Genomic DNA, 18,301 nt, shown 5'->3' on the forward strand with positions numbered 1-18,301 from the left:
CTTTTGCAGGGCTGAAAAGGGAGAGATTTGTGTGTAAATAACACAGATCTCTCTCCTGTCAGCATGGACATGCTGCTTTGTATCTCTCTGCACAGCAGCGAGATACAAAGCAGTATGTCTCCAAAGTAAAACTGCACACAAAGCAAAACACATAGCACACTGTTAAACCTTTGCCCTAAATGTTAACCTCTTCCTCGCCAGTGTCATTAGTACAGTGTCAGTGCTTTTCATTAGCATTGATCTCTGTATTTGTGTCACTGGGGATGTCAGTGGTAGTTAGTCCCCACCGTGTCAGAATGCCCACCGCAGTCCTGCTATAAATTGCTGATCGCCACCATTACTAGTATAATAAAAATTTAAATTCTAGTATATATACCACCATTTGTAGACGCTATAACTTTCACATAAGTCAATTAATATACACTTATTGGGATTTTTTTTTTTTTAAGCAAAGACATAAAGCAGAATACATTTTGGCCTAAATTTATAAAGAAATTAGATTTTTTTAAATGTTTTTTATTGGATATAATTTATAGCGAGAAGCCAAAAATATAATTTTTTTATTTTTTGGTTTATAGCACAGAAAATAAAACCGCAGAGGTGATCAAGTACCACCGAAAGAAAGCTATATTTGTGGGGGGAAAATGACAAATTTAATTTGGGTGCAGTGTTGCATGACTGTGCAATTGTCCGTTCAAGTAACACAGCGCTGTATCGCAAAAAAGGGCCTGGTTAGGAAGGTGGGTAAATCCTCTGGAGGGCAAGTGATTAAATTTAAAAAAAAAGTGTTCGCTTTAGGGTAAACTTTAACGCTGTATTTCTGGTAAAGGCACTTCTCTTCCCAAAATATGATTCAGCTTCTTACTTCCTATGCCACTGCTCCAAAACTGAGTTCATTTTGACATTCTGTGTGTGTGTGCAAAATATAGGCAGTTGTCATATGAAGTACTCATTCAGTTTTCTCTTTCAGAATGTACAGAACGCTCCCTGGCTGCCTGTGCTGTTGAAACCTTCAAAGATCTTGGGGTATATGGTCACAAATTATATTACCTCCACTGTTTGCAGTAACATTTGTTTAAGGGGCAGTTGTGGACATAATTGGGAGCCATTTATAAAAGAAAAGTGAGAAAAATGTGTGACAAAAGTATAAGGTCACCTATGCAGATGTTTTGTTTAACCACTTCGCTACCGGAGCAATTTTCGTTTTTCGCAAACTGAGGTTTCAAGTCATTTTCTAGCCAAAAATGCAAACTTTGTTTTTATTGTACAGTACAAGTCACAGGAATTAACTTCTAGACCATGGGTTATATGCCGCTATTTTAAAGTGATTGGACATTTGCTGTGTAGTGTCTCCCATATAAACATTCCCATGAGGCTTCAGGTTTTTTTTTTTCTTTTTCTTTGCTAGCGTCTTTAAATTATGCATGCCATCCCCTCTTGTTGAATTTCCTATTTTTTTCACCAGATTTAATTACCTCTGTTGGATGGCACTTTTATCAATATTTGACTGCTTACTGCCTTCATGGCTCATTAGTGATTTCTGGATCAGTGACTCTCAAACACACCTTGGTAACTGCACCTGGATCCTGCTGCTGAAGGGCTAGCCTGTAATGTACACTGTAATGCCAATAGTGTTGTGACACCCCTTTAAATCATTGAATTCAGGTGTTCAAATCACCTCCATGGCCACAGGTGTAAACCTTAAAGCACCTAGGTATGCAGACAGCTTCTACAAATATTTGTGAAATAATGGATTGCTCTCAGGAGCTCAGTGAATTCAAGTGTGGTACCGTGATAGGTTGCCACCTGTGCAATAAGTCCATCCCTGAAATTTCCTTGCTACTAAATATTCCATGGACAACCATTAGGGGTATTATAACAAAGTTGAAATAAACTGAGAACAGCAACTCAGCCATGAAGTGGTAGGCCACAAAAAATGACAGTGAGGGGTCAGTGCATGCTGAAGCGCACAGTGCGCAGACGTTGCCAACTGTCTGCAGAGTCAATAGCTAAAGGCCTCCAAACTTCATGTGGCCTTCAAATTAGCACAACAGTGCATAGAGAGCTTCATGGAATGTGTTTCCATGGCTGAGCGGCTGCATTCAAGCCTTACATCACCAAGTGCATTGCAAAGTGCTGGATGCACTGGTGTAAAGCATGCTACCACTGGATCCTGACTGGGATAAGCGATGTGGACTTGGTGAGGCAGGGATTCACTCTACCTATTTTTACATTCTGGTCTCTGGCTTACATGTCTTTATGGCTCTGTAGTGTACATTACATTTATCCCAAAAGTGTTCTGCACAGAGTCCAGACCTCAACCCAATTAGGTCAGTCAAGTTCCTCCATCCCAAACTCGCTCATTCATGTCTGTATGGACTGTGCTTTGTGTAGCGGTGCACAGTCATGTTGGAACAGGAAGGGGCCATCCCCAAACTGCTCCCACAAAGTTGGGAGCATGAAATTATCCAAAATGATTTGATATGCTGACGCCTTAAGAGTTCCCTTCACTGGAACTAAGGAGGCGAAGCCCAACCCCTGAAAAACAACCCCACACCATAATCCCCCCTCCACCAAACTTTACACTTGGCACAATGCAGTCAGGCAAGTACCGTTCTCCTGGCAACCACCAAACCCAGACACATCCATCAGTTAGCCAGACAGAGAAGCGTGATTTGTCACTCCAGAGAACACATCTCCACTGCTCTAGAATCCAGTGGCGGCGTGCCTTACGCCACTGCATCTTATGCTTCACATTGCAGTTGGTGATATAAGGCTTGGATGCAGCTGCTCAGCCATGGAAACCCATTAAATGAACCTCTCTATGCACTGTTGCGCTAATCTGTAGGCCAAATCAAGTTTGGAGGTCTTTAGCTATGGACTCTGCATACAGTCGACTACTTCTGCACACTACGCACTTCAGCATGCGCTACCCCGATCTGTCATTTTACGTGACCAAGTTGCTGTTGTTCCCAGTTGCTTCCACTTTGTTATAATAATACTAACAGTTAACCATGGAATATTTAGTAGCAAGGAAATGTCACGGATGACTTATTGCACAAGTGGCATCCACAGAACCACGCTTGAGTTCACTGAGCTGAGAGTGACCCATTCTTTCACAAATGTCTGCATGCCTAGGTGATGTGAACACCTGAATCCAATGATTTGGAGGGGTGTACCAATACTTTTGGCAATATAGTGTATATTGGTTCCTTTACTAGCTGCCCAGTTATCCATTAGCTTAGATTATAGGGTTTTGACATCTAAAAACCTCCTTTGCATTAGCAGGCCCTGTCTTACAGCTGGGCATTGTCACCTTAGTGGTTACTTGGGCTGGAGAAATCGGTGATGACATTTTTTCTGAGGTGCATAATCCAAATCTTTAGAGCTACATTTACCTTTAGCCATAATATTTAGTGTAGCTGCTATGGAGAAGCTGCTCTGCCAGATCTCCAGAATATCTAACTTTTGTGCATAATATGTACAGAATCCTATGGCTTAAAGACTGAGCACATGATTTGGTGCAGGAAAGATGCCTTTTATGCATGCCTTTCAAGGGCAATGACTCTTTCGCAAGTCTTTTGATGAGCGAGGGTTTAGGCACATTATACAGTTTCAAAATTTTCTCTGGAATGTGTACCCCCCTACTGTACAGACTTCATCCATTTGCCCCCTTCTGGCACAATCAGCTACTGCTGGTCCTTCCAGTTGTAGCAAACCATATCTCTCTAAGCCCACCGGACCGATTTGACCACTTGCCAACCACGCTATAGCCGAATGACGGCTACAGCGTGGTTGTCCACTTCTGACGTCTTCCCAGAATGAGTCCTCCCGTGTGCCCCCAGCAATCTCCCATGTTCACTGTGTCCAATGACACAGCAGATCACCAGGTTAATGCAGTTGACAGTTATCAGCTGCACTTTCCTCACGCTGTCACAGCGTGAAGAAAGTACTGCCGATAACTGGCAATTGTCAGAGGACGGATTGGCACTGATGATCAGTGCCCAGCAGTGCCACCCACCTGTACCGCCAGTCAGTACCCATCATTGATGCATATCAGTGCCTATCCGTGCCACCTCATCAGTGCTGCCTAATCAATACACATCAGTGAAGCAGAAAAATTACCTGTTAGAAACAACTTTTTTTTCTAATTTTTTGCTATCATAAAATTTTGCAGTTTTTTGTTTAGAACGCAAAAAATAAAACACCCAGCGGTGAGTAAATACCATCAAAAGAAAGCTCTATTTGTGTGAAAAAATGATAAAAATTTCATATGGGTGCAATTTTGCATGACTGTGCAATTGTCATGCAAAGTGTGACCGAACTGAAAGCTGAAAATTGGCCTGGTAAGGAAGGGGGTATAAGTGCCCACTAGGCAAGTGGTTAAAACCCTTCCTCTTACTAAAGGTTAGCCTTCCCCTTACCAGGGCAGTGGGATAAGCTACTGACACCTGGCCCAACTAAAGCCTGGTATGCACATACTGAAATTTGGCTGGCTCAGCAGGAACCAGACGATTTGTGGTACGTGTACCACTGTCTGTTCAACAGAAGCTGATTGTTAGAAAATCATCGCTGGCAGCCAAGGCCCATTCAACATTATGAGAACATGGTGCAACATGACACATAATATGAATGAGCCCTAAGTGACTTGAAGGTCCATATGTGGTTTGCCAGTCTGTTAGTAGATGTATATACATGGAGACTAAAAGAGCTGCACATGAATAAATTACAGTTTACATCTGCATGTTGAATTCAGTACTCGGATGTGGATTTCTTATTTCTACATAACACAGAGCACAGATATGGAAGTTTAAATGGTTTTTTTTTCCCTTCAGTGATATTAAGAAAACATTTCTAGGTATGTTTATGTGCAACTTGCTACCACTGCTAAGGCTTCGTTCACACGTGGCCGGGGGAGAGGTGGTTTTAGCACCCACTGGAACACTGTCATGCAGCAGCAAAAAAACAAAAACATCATGTCACGTTCAGAGGGTGTTACTGCCACTGAACACAATTACATCAGGGTGGTGCAGCATTTGAGAATTAGATTGGGCCGTGCGAAAGTGACTTGTCTCCTCCTTGTCACTTGTCAAACACCTCTGAAAAGTGATCCACCACAGATGGCCACATGGGCTACCGCCATGTGAATGAGCCCTAAGGCTCCAAATTGTGTGAATGTTGTGTTTAGTTTTTAAACTTGCTGTGTGCTATTCTGTTGCCATGTGTAAAAGGAATAGGGCCTCAGGTTAACTATATGGTAAATGATAAAATTGCACAGTACCCATAATTCTTGATTCTAATGACTGGTTAAAAGCAGTGTGTGCTCAATTCTTTAATTGTGACTCTACAGGTCTTTCACTGTTCCCCAAGCTGTCAAGGATCAATATTTCAACTCTCCGAGACCTTTATTTTGAAGGAAAACTGCGGCAGATTAGTATCATTTATCCAGCAGTTTATATACAAAAGATGACCTGTATTAACACTTTCCAGATGAAGAAATATGAGAATATAATTTGTTACCTGAGAGAAGCACTCTTCCAACAGACAATTGCACCTTAAAATACTCATTATTTGCTTTATTTACAAACTTGAAAAACACACATTTCAGTTTATTTTTGTCTAATTTAAATGTATGCACAGTTTGCTGGATAGTTTAATTTGAACCTACTGATGGGTGAAATGTAGAAGTTAATTTTAGTTTGTGACCTTGCAGACACTTGTCATAGTAGGGAGACTCCTGCTCTGCATACAAAATATGAAACGTTCATTAATAAACCTGAGTCTGCCACACTATATTGGGTGTCCCTCTGCTGTAATGTACCAGTCTTCACATCACAGGGTTTTTGATCACTCCCAGCTCATCAATTTCACACTCCACCACATCTCCTGCCTGGAAAACAAAAGAGACAACAATACAAAAATAAAGGGTCCCTAGTAGTTTGGAAAGAAAAAAAACGCCACTTGAATATGTTGGCATCTACTGCAGTACCTATATCCGTTCTGAGTGAAAGTGCAGTTTATGAGTTCTTCCACACTTGCGGACTCTGCCATGCGGATCTGTCTGCTGATTCACGCTAAGCAGGCAGATGCAGACAAAGTCCGCTGTTCTCTATGGGGCGGTCAGATGTAAGTGAACTGCCTGTCCGTTTACATCCAACTGTCATCCACTAGACAGATGGGGAACGGTTCCCCCATCTGCTTTTATCGGATTGGATGCAGGTGGATGTAAACAGACATGTCAGTTTACATCTACCTCCCATAGAGAACAATGTATGGTCCGCCTGTGTGAAAGGGGCCTACCCGGAGATATACAGAGAAATGTATGACATGACTAAGGGCCTGTTCACACTAGAATGCTGTGTGGGAAACCCACCTTCCATGCTGGTTTGCCCGCACCAGATCGCATAATACAAAGTATCATACGATCTGGCTGCATTGAGTTTCCAATGGTGCGGTGTGAATTCAGCCCATTCAGAATGAACACAGTACTTTCCTGTGAGATTCACATGCAGTTTCTAGTGTGAATGGGCCCTAAAACTGCCCATTTATTCTCAATCTCTGCATGCAGAAGAAAAGAATTGGATCTCTGCACAACAGGAGTGGTCACCAAACCACCAGAATTTTCATCCTGTACATTTGACAGTCTGTGAGTGATTTTCATATTAAACTGCTTATCAAACGAATGTAACTGCTATATCTACATTGCAAAAATTGCTGCTATTCCGTTAAAAAGGACTCAGGATTTAGAAAGCAGGAAGTTATTGTAATGCATAATTGTAAGCGCCTGCCTGCCATAATCTTATGAACAGAGAAATGCTGGAAGAAGCAGTGAGCAAGTACCAACAATGCATAGAACATCAACCCATGATGTGGTTACAATGAAGCAACACATACATTTTTGGCAATAGTAACAGATGGCTGCAAATGGAAAGATCATTTTAATAATGTTAAATCATACCAAAAAAAAAATATATTTCATAGTTATGGTACAGTATGTCTTTTTCCCATCAGGAAGACTTGCCTTACTTCCTGTCCTGAAGACACAATAGGAACTGAAAGGGAATCTCTCCAGTGTTAGAAGAAAATCCCATCTTGGACTGTTGACACTAGAACAGGTGTTCTAATTAGAATATTTCCCCTCTATTCCTGTTGCGGTGACAACAGGAATTTTGATTTTGCATCACTTCCTGTCTCCGACAATAATCACTAAAGCTTTAGATATACTTTAGGGGTGTGTTTAGAAAAAAAATTGCATAGCAATTCACCCATCAAAAGGAGTATGGGCCTGAACATGGGCATTTGGCTACAAGATGATGCTAAGTATCATATGAATTACCTATGATATTTAGTGACCTCTAGTGGCCAAATGCAGTATTGTCTGGTATAAGTAAACTAAAAACAATTGACCAGCATGGGAAATAATCTAATAACATTTTCACCCATTTGCACAGAATGAATGTACATTGTTCAAAAATAAAAGGAACACTTTGTAATCAGAGTATAGCATCAAGTCAAACTCCTGGGATATTGATCTGGTCAGTTAAGTAACAGAGGGGTTGTTAATCGGTTTCAACTGCTTTGGTGTTTATGAAATTAACAGGTGCACTAGATGGGCAACAATGAGACGAAGCCCAAAACAGGAATGGTTTTACAGCTGGGGGCCACTGGCATTTTTTTCCCTAATCATCTTTTCTGATTATTTTCACTAGTTTTGCATTTGGCTAGGGTCAGTGTCACTGCTGGTAGCGTGAGGTGATACCTGGACCCTACAGAGGTTGCACAGGCAGTCCAACTCCTCCAGGATGGCACATCAATACATGCCATTGCCAGAATGTGTCTCCCAGCACAGTCTCAAGAGTATGGAGGAGATTCCAGGAGACGGGCAGCTACTCTAGGAGAGCTGTACAGGGCCATAGAAGGTCCTTGACCCATCAGTAGGACTGGCATCTGCTCCTTTGGGCAAGGAGGAACAGGATGAGCACTGCCAGAGCCCTACAAAATGACCTCCAGCAGGCCACTGGCGTGATTGTCTCGAACAATCAGAAACAGATTTTGTGAGGATGGCCTGAGGGCCTGATGTCCTCTAGTGGGACCTGTGCTCACTGCCTGGTACCATAGAGCTTGATTGGCATTTGCCATTGAACACCAGAATTGGCAGGTCCACCCCTGGCACCCTGTGCTTTTCACAGATGAGAACAGGTTCACCCTGAGCACGTGACAGACGTGAAAGGGTCTGGAGAAGGTAATGCTGCCTGTAACTTCGTTCAGCATGACCATTTTGGTGGTGGGGCAGTGATGGTCTGGGGAAGTATAGCTATGGAGGGACACACAGATCTCTACAAGCTAGACAATGGCACCCTGACTACCATTAGGTATCCGGATGAAATTCTTGGACCCATTGTCAGACCCTACGCTGATGCAGTGGGCCCTGGGTTCCTCCTGGTGCACAATAATGCCTGGCCTCATGTGGTGAGAGTATGCAGGCAGTTCCTGGAGGATAAAGGAATTGCTACCATTGAATGGCCCCCACGCTCACCTGACCTAAATCCAATAGAACACCTCTGGGATATCAGGTTTCGGTCCATCTGACACTGCCAGGTTGCACCTCAGACTGTCCAGGAGCTCAGTGATGCCCTGGTCCTGATCTGGGAGGAAATACCCCAGGACACCATCCGTCATCTCATTAGGAGCATGCCCCGATGTTGTCAGGCATACATACAAGCACGTGGGGGCCATACAAACTACTGAGTACCATTTTGAGTTACTGCAATGAAATTTTAGCAAAATGGACTAGCCTGGTGCATCATTTTTTCTCTTTGATGGAAATGAAAATTATCAACCTACAGAGGACTGAATTCAAAGACACCCTGAAAATGAAACGATGGGGCATCCTTACATTTCTAACACAATACCCAGTCCATATCAGTACAGATATCCAGCATGATATTTTTCCCCATTGAGATCTCGTGTTTTCAAAGTGTTCCTTTAATTTTTTTTGAGCATTGTATATGAACTCTACTACTCTACTCGGGGTCGTTTCAGCAACTACAGATATATAATCTTGCCACTGAGGGGATTCAGGTAAGTAAAGGTGTTACCAGGCACCTTCTGGAGACTGCTTTTAGATTGTTATTCATATTTTCTATACTCTAGTTTCCATATAGTTTACTCACCTTTAGGAATATTGGAGGCTTTCTGAATACACCCACTCCAGGGGGGGTCCCAGTTAGAAATACATCTCCTGGATAAAGGGTGACAAATCTGGTAAGAGAAATTGTTAAAATGTTACCATGACTATGTATATAGATTATCCACTTCTCAGTAACAAGATCTGCTTGACTGGCCCAGAGCCCTGCTGTTAGATACATGATGGTGAAAAGAGTGATGATCAACTGCTGAAGGAACAATAGTAATAAAGTTGTTAGGCCCATTGACTTCTATGAAGGGATATCCAACATACAGGAATTGAGGCTTAAGTTACCCATATACAAGAAATGTCAGTCAGCTGGATCAGGCTACAACCATATTTCCAAGGGACTTCACAAAAGAACACACAATAGTCTAGGGAAGTTAGAATGCCTGTTCTAATAGCCCCTGTTTTTTCTTGGATAAGTCAGTTCTAGCTTCTGCTTTATAAACAGACACTGCAGGATCAGCCTAAGCTTCCAGATTTGTACCCTTTTCTACAGTACTTTCTTCCTGAGGGCAGTCCAATCATACCTTTTACCTCTGACCACAATCTTAGGGACAGGCAAAAGGTCCTGATTATTACCCAGACCAATATGTTGACAAGTAAAATAAGTCAGAAAATAATGCAGGCCAGGAAACATGCACAAATTGCTATTTTTCCTGCTCTTACTGGCACCAGATCCTCTTTGCCTCCTAATAGGATCCATTCAGGTTCATACTCCATTTTTCAGGGCAGTTAGATTGTACCTTTACATCTGAACACTCTCTTGTGTACAGGTTCATACTGTAGGTCCTGAAACGTGCCAACAAGCACAGTAAATTTCCCTCAGAAGGAAAGTCTTAAGCTTCAGGTTATACTGCTGCCTACAGGAGGATTGGACAATGGCAAACAAAAAACTCTAGGCCAGCCTAGTATGACTCCCTATCCAGGAGGATAGACTTTTTTTTTTTTAAGTTCTGTTGTTAAAGGATTACTTATTCCTTGCTTAGTGTTTTTTCCTTCAATCATGACATCTACGTTGCTGCTATGGTTGGTATGTACCACTAGAGCTATCTGGAGTGACCATTCCCTCAGCTCAGGTATTATGCTGTGCCTAGACCCTACTGGATGTTGTGGGTTTCACTTAAAAGTGAGCATCTGCCGCATGAGGTATTTTCTAAACCCTGTTCTGTTAACAGCCACAGAGTGCTTCCTAGATCCAGAGTTGTTGGTAATCTCTCATTGTTTGCCCTGGCTCTGGTGACTCTCTCCGAGTCATCAGAGACAAGGGAGAGCCCCCTTGCGGCTTCCTGGAGCAAGGTGACATTGCTCCAGATTCCAGCATAGTTACTCCAACCTGTTCACAAAGCCAAAAGGGGGCATCTGCCCCGTCTTGGATATCTTTATTTGAGCTCAGAAATTCCATAAGGAATTCATAATGTTTATCATTGCCTTCCCTTCAACAGGGATACTATCTGACTTCTGTGGACATTGATGTGTACCTACATGTCCCCTTATTGCCACCACACTGGCATTTCCTACTTTTTATTGTGGGTCCCCTGTACTTTTTGTTGTTGTTTGTAAACCTATAATTTAGGCCCACTTCTGCACTTCGAATGATCATCAAAGGGCTGGCCCCAGTTCTAACCCTGCTGTGCTCTCAGGGGATCCCCATGGTATAACAAAAAAAGGAAAAAAGGGGAGATGGGAAAGCTGGGGAGTCCACAATAATCCACATAGGTATCCCCATGGTATACCTAGATTGCTTCCCGTTGGCTCTGTCAGACAGCGTAACCTTGACTGTCTGGTCATGGTGATGGTTCATATGGATCCTGAAACTTCAGAAATCTGAATTAGACCCAGACCAGATACTTTAAGCAATAATACTAAGCCTAGACACTACTCGGGCCAGAGTTTTACTTCCCCAGAATATATTTCAAACACTCTTTTCGCAGGCTTGTGCCTTTCTGTCCATCAGTTGTCTACTCTTGTTCCATTTTGCACAAGAGTACTAGGTCTGATGGTAGCTTCAGGGCAGTCCATTTGTTTATTTTCACTTCAGACCATTTCAATGCAACATTCTGTCATTTTGGGACAGGTCCGTTTGTATGGTACCAAGGACTAGATTGTCCCTGACTAATAGCTCTGGAATTGGGAAAGTCTTTCCTCCCCATCTTTTGAAAAATTATGGATGCCAGCCGGTTTTACCTGAAGAAGGGGAGGGTAACTCCATTTAGGGAGGTACCAGGAGACTCACCACACCAAGAGAGGTATAGCGGATTTTGTTTTGGGCAGAACTTTACATTCCAGCCTTGTCTGCAGTTTACATTCTAGGTGTAGATAATCAGATGACAAGATTTGGACCTATAGGAGTGGCCCCTACACATAGAAATGTTCCAGGGCCTGTGTCACAAAAGTGGAGGGTGCCAGATGTGGAACTCCTGACTTCCAAATTCAACAAACTGGACAGATTTGTCTCCAGGGACAAGAGACCCTCTAGTGCAGGGGTCTCCAAACTATGGCCCTCCAGCTGTTGAAGTACTACAAGTGCCATCATGTCTCTGCGAGTCTTGCCTGTGGCTGTCAGAGTCTTGTAAGGCCTCATGGGACTTCCTCAACACCTGGAGGGCCATAGTTTGGAGACCCCTACTCTATTGGAAGCAGTGGATACTCTGTGGAATCAATATATCCTGATCTTTGTCTCTCGTCTCTTAAAACGTCTTCCTTGACTACTTTGTAGGATCAAGAGGGAGTGCATTCCAGTGATCCTCACTTCTCTAGATTGGCCCAAGTGGATGTGGTACTCAGATTCTGTTAATACCACTGGTGTATGCTCTGGGGAAATCAAGATAAGACCGCGTTGTTGGTCTCCAGGACTAAGCTACCATTCTGCTTCATGGCCACTGACCATTGGCCTCTTATTTTTTGATTAGAGTTCAGGGAGTCTCCCATGTAGCTTCCATGTGACTGTAGGATCTGAATCTGGTTCTCTTTGCACTTCAAAGATCACCCATTTAGAGATATTTCCCTCTCTACTCTCACCCACAAGGTTGTGTTTCTTGTTTTCTCCTCTGCAAAGTGAGTGTCTGAGCAAGTAGCCATATCCTACAATGATCATTTTCTGGTTTTGTACAAGGACAAAAGTGACCCAGAACTTTCTTATGTAAAGGTAGTTTTGGCCTTTCACTTCAGTCCCTCTGTCCAGCCTTTTAGTCAAAATGAGATTTCTCTCCATTGTCTGGATGTGATGTGGGCTGGAAGTCCATATAGCCCAGTTACTGCCTCAAAAGAGAGGCATCCCAGATAGTCCCCTAAAGAGTACATCAGCCATAGTTTGACAATCTATAGGTGGCTTAAACAGACCATTATTCAGGCCAATGATCTCAAGATGGTAGTTCTTCCCTTTCAGGTGTCCAGCTGCATTCTACTAGGTCTGTAAGTGCCTCTGGGGCTTTTTGGCATCAGGCTACTGTTTACCAGATTGCAAGCCTGCCATCTGGTCTTTTTACATCTTCTCCAAAACAAATGTTCAGACCTCCTCTGATGCTAGGCTCAGATGTTAGGTCCTTTAGGGGCTGGTTGAGCTGCAGGCAATTGCCAATTATGTTTTGTGTTTTTTTTGCATGTTGGCATTGCTTTGCTGTTCACCCCTTATTTGGACCACTTCTGGACATCCAATAAGTTTGTCTTTCGGTGTCGTCATGGGTGAGTGCAAAAGTAGGATTATTGTATGCGCTATAAATGGATATATGGATTTCTTGTAATCCACTGAGGGACACAGGTCCCACACGTGTTTATGATCATGTTTTCCGTACTGCTTATCCAAAAGTAAGGCATGCTAGTAGTAGGCCAGTTGTCTAATTCTCCTGTAGGTGGCAGTATAAAAATGAATGCAAGTGTACAATCCAAACGCACACGTTCCTGCGTTAAAAATGGCTGTGTGTATAAGTGGGTGCTGCAGCGACCGTCCGCTGGACCCGAACAGAATCAGCACGGGAGAATATCACCAGCACACTGAGGATCACCAATATGGGCCCAAAAGGTTTAATGAACGATGACATAGTTACAGCAAACATGAAGGCTCCTGTGTCCCTCATTGGACTCAAGAAATTTACAGATAGTACAAAAATTCAATTTTATACACCAGTTTGCCCTAAGTAGTGTATCTTAACACAGCCCTTTGGGCATTTAAGGGTGGAGGGTAGGGAAGGAATCTTTCATGCAATATTGCAGAGTGTCTTGTTGAAGTAGTTTACCATAACTGCAGAGGACGTTATCCAGTACATAGTCTTCAGCATGTCCCTACTGCAGAGATACACTGGATATTTTGACTGTGCGTGGGAATGGCTGCCTGGGAAATATGTACATCCTTCACTATGTAAAGAATATTTTAAATAAGCTAATAACATACATATGTTACACTATTACAATGAGAAAAATGAGGATTCTTGATCTTATACAATCCAGTGTTTTCCTGGACCCAGAATGCATTGTACAGACAATGTACTATTAATGTATAGTACATAAAGGTTATTTCTTAGTTTAGCTACAATACATGCCAAAACAGGACACCGTATGAAAGCAGAAGTTATAGCTTTGTTCCAGTCCTCAGTATATACTGGATAGCTGCACACATGACAAGGTTGAATCTATGGGTCTCTTATCAGAAGGCTCTGAAAGTAAATCTTACTGTCTATAGCAGTTAATCATGGATTGTTTTCTGGGCTTCACTAGAACAGGATGACTAATCAGACGTGAATTGTTGTTCTTGTGGTTCCTGTAGGCTTTTACTGCTCATAGGCAGTCTATTCACTTACATGACAATATACGGTCTATGATGCATCTGCAGACAGTGCCATATGGAACCTTTATGAAGGCATGGTTCAATGACAGGTTAGAACCTTGTGCAATGGCTTTTGCCTTTTCCCTACTAAGCTGCCACAGCATCCACATCTCTCCACAGGCCTAAACACAAAAGGCCATCCCATTTGACCATACATATATATATGGAAGCACTGGCTGGGAAAGAGACCTGGCAGTTGGTCGGATTATATATTCTCTGGCTTCTAGTGATTATGGCCAGCTTTAGGCAGGCGAACATGGAAAATGTGTATAGTGTCCATTTATGAAATCGTTTTGGTTATGTGGAATGCAAGGTAAACTAACCTTAAATGCCAGTGTATTGTGTACACTATTCTTTACACTGCCTGCACTTCTGCCTTAAAGCAGTAGTAAAGTCTGCTTTTGAACTTGTACCCACATTTAATAAGTCATACCTGTGGGTACAGTGAATATCTCCTAAACATGTGGTGTTTAGATGTTCACACTTGAAGCAGCTGGTGACATCACCTGTGCATTCGCACTGAGCCCCGAATTGACAGCACAGTGAGTATGCTGTCAATTCAGAGTGCTGTGGCTCCTGTGCACATGCGCAGTAGTGATATCATCAGCCATTCAAATTTGCTGGAGCCTGTGAACCCGAATGGAAGACCAGGAGAGAATTGAAGCCCTGTCGGCACACCGCTGGAGGGCTTCATTTTTAAGTCTGCCATAATGTGCTAGTATGCAGTGCACACTAGCACATGCGCCGGCCGCATGCAAATGTGCGGCCTTCTGGCATCTGGGCCTTGACGCCGAGCGGCCGCACATTTGTGTACAATTAACAAAAACATATGTGCTGAGAGCGCACATCTTGCACGCTCCCAGCACACATGTCCGGTACTCACGGAAAGGTCCAGATCTCTTTCGATCGGGACTGTTCCCGATCATGTGACAGCAATCACGGTGGTCACATGACCCTAAAACCCTGCCCTGCCTCCCAGCTTCTGAAACCCTTAAAGGGCCTGCAGGCGCCGACGCTAAGGGGTTAAACAACAGGAAGGGAGAAAAAAATATAGAAAAAATGTGAAATGCATGTGTTAAAAAAAGAAAATGTATGTAAATATGTGAGTGTGAAGTGAATGAGATATGAAAAATGGAAGACGGAAATAAGTGTGGGAGCATGGAGTGTATGTGTAAAAAAGAAAGTGAAAAATAAGAAATAAAAAGTAAAAAAAATTTGAATAAAGAATAAGGATAAAAAACAAATCTATGACATAAAGGAATATATATATATATATATATATATACTGAAGTCTATATCGTATTGTCCTGATCCGGGACATCATGTAGGACTAGGAAAAAAACAACAGACCAACGGAAGCCCTAAAAAATCAATTGAAGGCTCTTAGAAGCTCTTGAATTAAAGACTATGGAAAACAGCAAAGAGCACAAAAAAAGCAAAAAAAAGAGCAAAAAGCCCATAGTACAGTAGAGTAGGGAAAATTGAATGTTATTCAATCGTAATAACGAGTGACATCCCATTCAAAGTTTAACCCTTTTGGTATCCGTGTCTCAAGCTTGAAGATCCAGGAAACCTCCCTTACAGAGAAAAGAGAAACAGTTGCCACCTTTCTTGGGAGGGTCTATACGTTCTATCACTTGGACCCTGAGAGAGCTGATGTCAGAGTCATGGTATAATCCAAAGTGCCTCGACATTGTTGGTTTCCTTGCTGGTCCTGATGTTTGAAAGATTATCTCGCATCCTGTCACACAGACATCTTGTAGTGCAGTCCACATATTGTATGGCCCTAGTATGTGTATGTATGAATGTGAGTTAAAGACCTTAGATTGTACACCCCTTGAGGGTTAGGGACTGATGTGAATGTATAATATATATGTAAAGCGCTGCATAAACTGACAGTGCTATATAAGTACCTGAAATAAATAAATTGTAAATCTCACTTAAGGCAAGTGATAATGTATTGAATTTGACAATTAGTAAGCTGTTTAATATTATAGTTTTGCCATTGGTGCGCGATGTTATGACATGGGAGGTCCCAGCTAACCAACAGCTGGAGCAGTGAGCTGCATTACATTTGAAAAAACCCGTGGTACATAACCAGGTATGTTTTGGGTGATTTGTATGGAAACGGACTGGGAGAGATCATGTTGCCAATTGTTTTGGCTCTCCTGGCATCGAACTGCACTTTACACAGCAGAATGTTCTTGTAATCTGGATCCCTTTGGAGCAGTGGTAAATATCGAGAAACTATACATACAATCTCTCGATATTGGTTGCTCTAATGCAGGGGTCCTCAAACTATGGCCCGCAGGCCGGACACAGCCCACCAAAGCTATTTATCCGACCCGCTGGGCCAGCCGGAAAAAAAAAAAAAAAAAAACGGCAGCGGCTGGCAAATAGCTAGGCCGCTTGCTGGGTCCTCGGCCACGAGGACCCAGTGAGCGACAGCCTGGAAGCCCTGGATTTCACCTGCTGCAGCCAGAGAAGCAACAGGAGAGGAGAGCACACCAAGCACCAGGTACAGTGCATTGCGATGTCCAGAGTACAGTGCATTGCGATGTCCAGAGTACAGTGCATTGTGGTGTCCAGTGTACAGTGCATTGCAGTGTCCAGTGTACAGTGCATTGCGGTGTCCAGTGTATCAGAGTACAGCGCATTGCAGTGTCCAGTGTGTTAGTGTACAGTGCATTTTGGTGTCTAATGCATTACAGTGTACAGTGCATCGCAGTGTCAAGTCATTACAGTGTACAGTAAATTGCATTGTCCAGTGTGTTACAGTGCATTTCCTGTTTATTTAAATTCAATATATGACATTGTAGAGAATCTTCAACTGCCCTTGCTAGGGCAACCAAACCAGATCTTGTTCAACAAAGATCCAAATTTAATCCTCTAGACTGTATAGGATAGAAATAAGACCATTGAGGTGATGTTTAAGCATTCTGGCATATTTATCCAATCAGAGACCAAAATCCATGAAAACCTTGTTCATCTAAAGAACACATATCGTGTATAAGAAGAAAGTCTTGAAAATCAAATTCATTATAATGAGTAGTGTATCGATGTGCAACTTGTAATGTGTGGATTTTCCTGAAAAACTGGATCTATTCTGAGGTCCCAGTGTCACCCATTTATTGACAGTGCCTTCCTCATAATCTGACTTATCTCTGAGAAATTTGGTCTGTTTGGTGTACATTATTTCCTCTTCTAGAGTATTCAAAGATTGTCATTTTATTTTGTCTAGTCCGAAAGTCAGGTTGATTGAGGAATTTTTCCAAGTTCTGCTGGCACTGTGCAATCTCCTTCATGAGGGCATCGAGACTTCCATTCGTAACATGTTACGTCCTGAATATGGGTGTAGCACATTACGAAAGGTGAACGTATCCTTAAACTAAGAAAATGTACCATTTTAAGAAAAAGATAACGTAATTTTGAAAACAATGGCAGCAACAAGTCTCAAAAAAGCTGGCCAAGTAAGTAGTACTAACACAGAAGAGCTGGAAGAACATTTGCAACTAATTATGTTCATTAGCAACAGGTCAATAACATGATTTTGTATACAAAGAGCATCTTTGTATAGTCAGAGTGTCTTAGAAGTAAAGATAGACAGAGGGTCGCCAATCTGTAAAATGTTGCATCTAAACATTGTTGAACAATTTCAGAATAATGTTCCACAATGTAAAGTCTTTAAATTTATCTTCATCTACAGTACAGAATATAAAAAGATTGAGAAAATCTGGAGATATTACTGCCATCATCTTCAAAATTACTTTTTTTTCTTAAAATTGTACATTTTCTCAGTTTAAAAATGTGTTATATTTTCTATTGTGAATAAAATATGAGTTTATGATATTTGCAAATCATTGCATTCTGTTTTTATGAAGATTTTACACAGCATCACAACTTTTGTTTGGAATTGGGGCTGTATTTGATTTTTATTTCTAAACAGTCTGTGAGTACACACTTACTTGGAGACCCAGGCTATGAGACTCTGTGTCTTGAAGACCATCTGGTTTGTGTTACTGTCCTGGACGAGGTTCCCATTCACTCGACAGCGAATTCCAAGTCCATGAGGGTCTGGGGAAAAAGGAAAACTTGGCGAATCAGGATGTATACTAAAATTACAAAGATATTAATCATAGCATTGCTGATGTTAATCTTAAAGAACACTTTTTATGTCAGATGTGTAGAAAAATAAGTAGACATTGACCATCCTGGAATCTGTTACTACACACTACAATACACCCTGTTCCAAATTATTATGCAAATTCTATTTAAGTGTCACAAAGATT

At 42.1% G+C, this 18,301-nt stretch overlaps 2 protein-coding genes across 4 annotated transcripts in view; one reads left to right on the plus strand and one right to left on the minus strand.

Moving 5' to 3' along the window:
• The window catches only part of GPAT2 (glycerol-3-phosphate acyltransferase 2, mitochondrial), a 102,520-nt gene extending 96,727 nt beyond the window's left edge, over positions 1-5,793 (plus strand). Inside the window, exons 19-20 of the mRNA XM_089681724.1 lie at positions 971-1,026; positions 5,351-5,793. Coding sequence (XP_089537850.1) covers positions 971-1,026; positions 5,351-5,470 — 176 coding nt within the window. The 3' untranslated portion in view covers positions 5,471-5,793. The remainder of the gene's footprint in view (positions 1-970; positions 1,027-5,350) is intronic.
• LOC149459056 (oxaloacetate tautomerase fahd2, mitochondrial-like) overlaps positions 5,562-18,301 on the minus strand; it is a 40,118-nt gene continuing 27,378 nt past the window's right edge. For all 3 annotated transcript variants that reach the window (XM_089681722.1, XM_089681721.1, XM_089681723.1), the window contains exons 6-8: positions 17,978-18,086; positions 9,174-9,261; positions 5,562-5,890 (exon numbers count right to left, since the gene is read on the minus strand). In XM_089681722.1, the coding sequence (XP_089537848.1) occupies positions 5,828-5,890; positions 9,174-9,261; positions 17,978-18,086 (260 nt within the window). In that variant the 3' untranslated portion in view covers positions 5,562-5,827. The remainder of the gene's footprint in view (positions 5,891-9,173; positions 9,262-17,977; positions 18,087-18,301) is intronic.

Source organism: Staurois parvus, unplaced genomic scaffold, assembly GCF_062004578.1.
Source record: "Staurois parvus isolate SC_StPar_1 unplaced genomic scaffold, SC_StPar_1.0 ptg000276l, whole genome shotgun sequence".
Classification (NCBI taxonomy): domain Eukaryota; kingdom Metazoa; phylum Chordata; class Amphibia; order Anura; family Ranidae; genus Staurois; species Staurois parvus.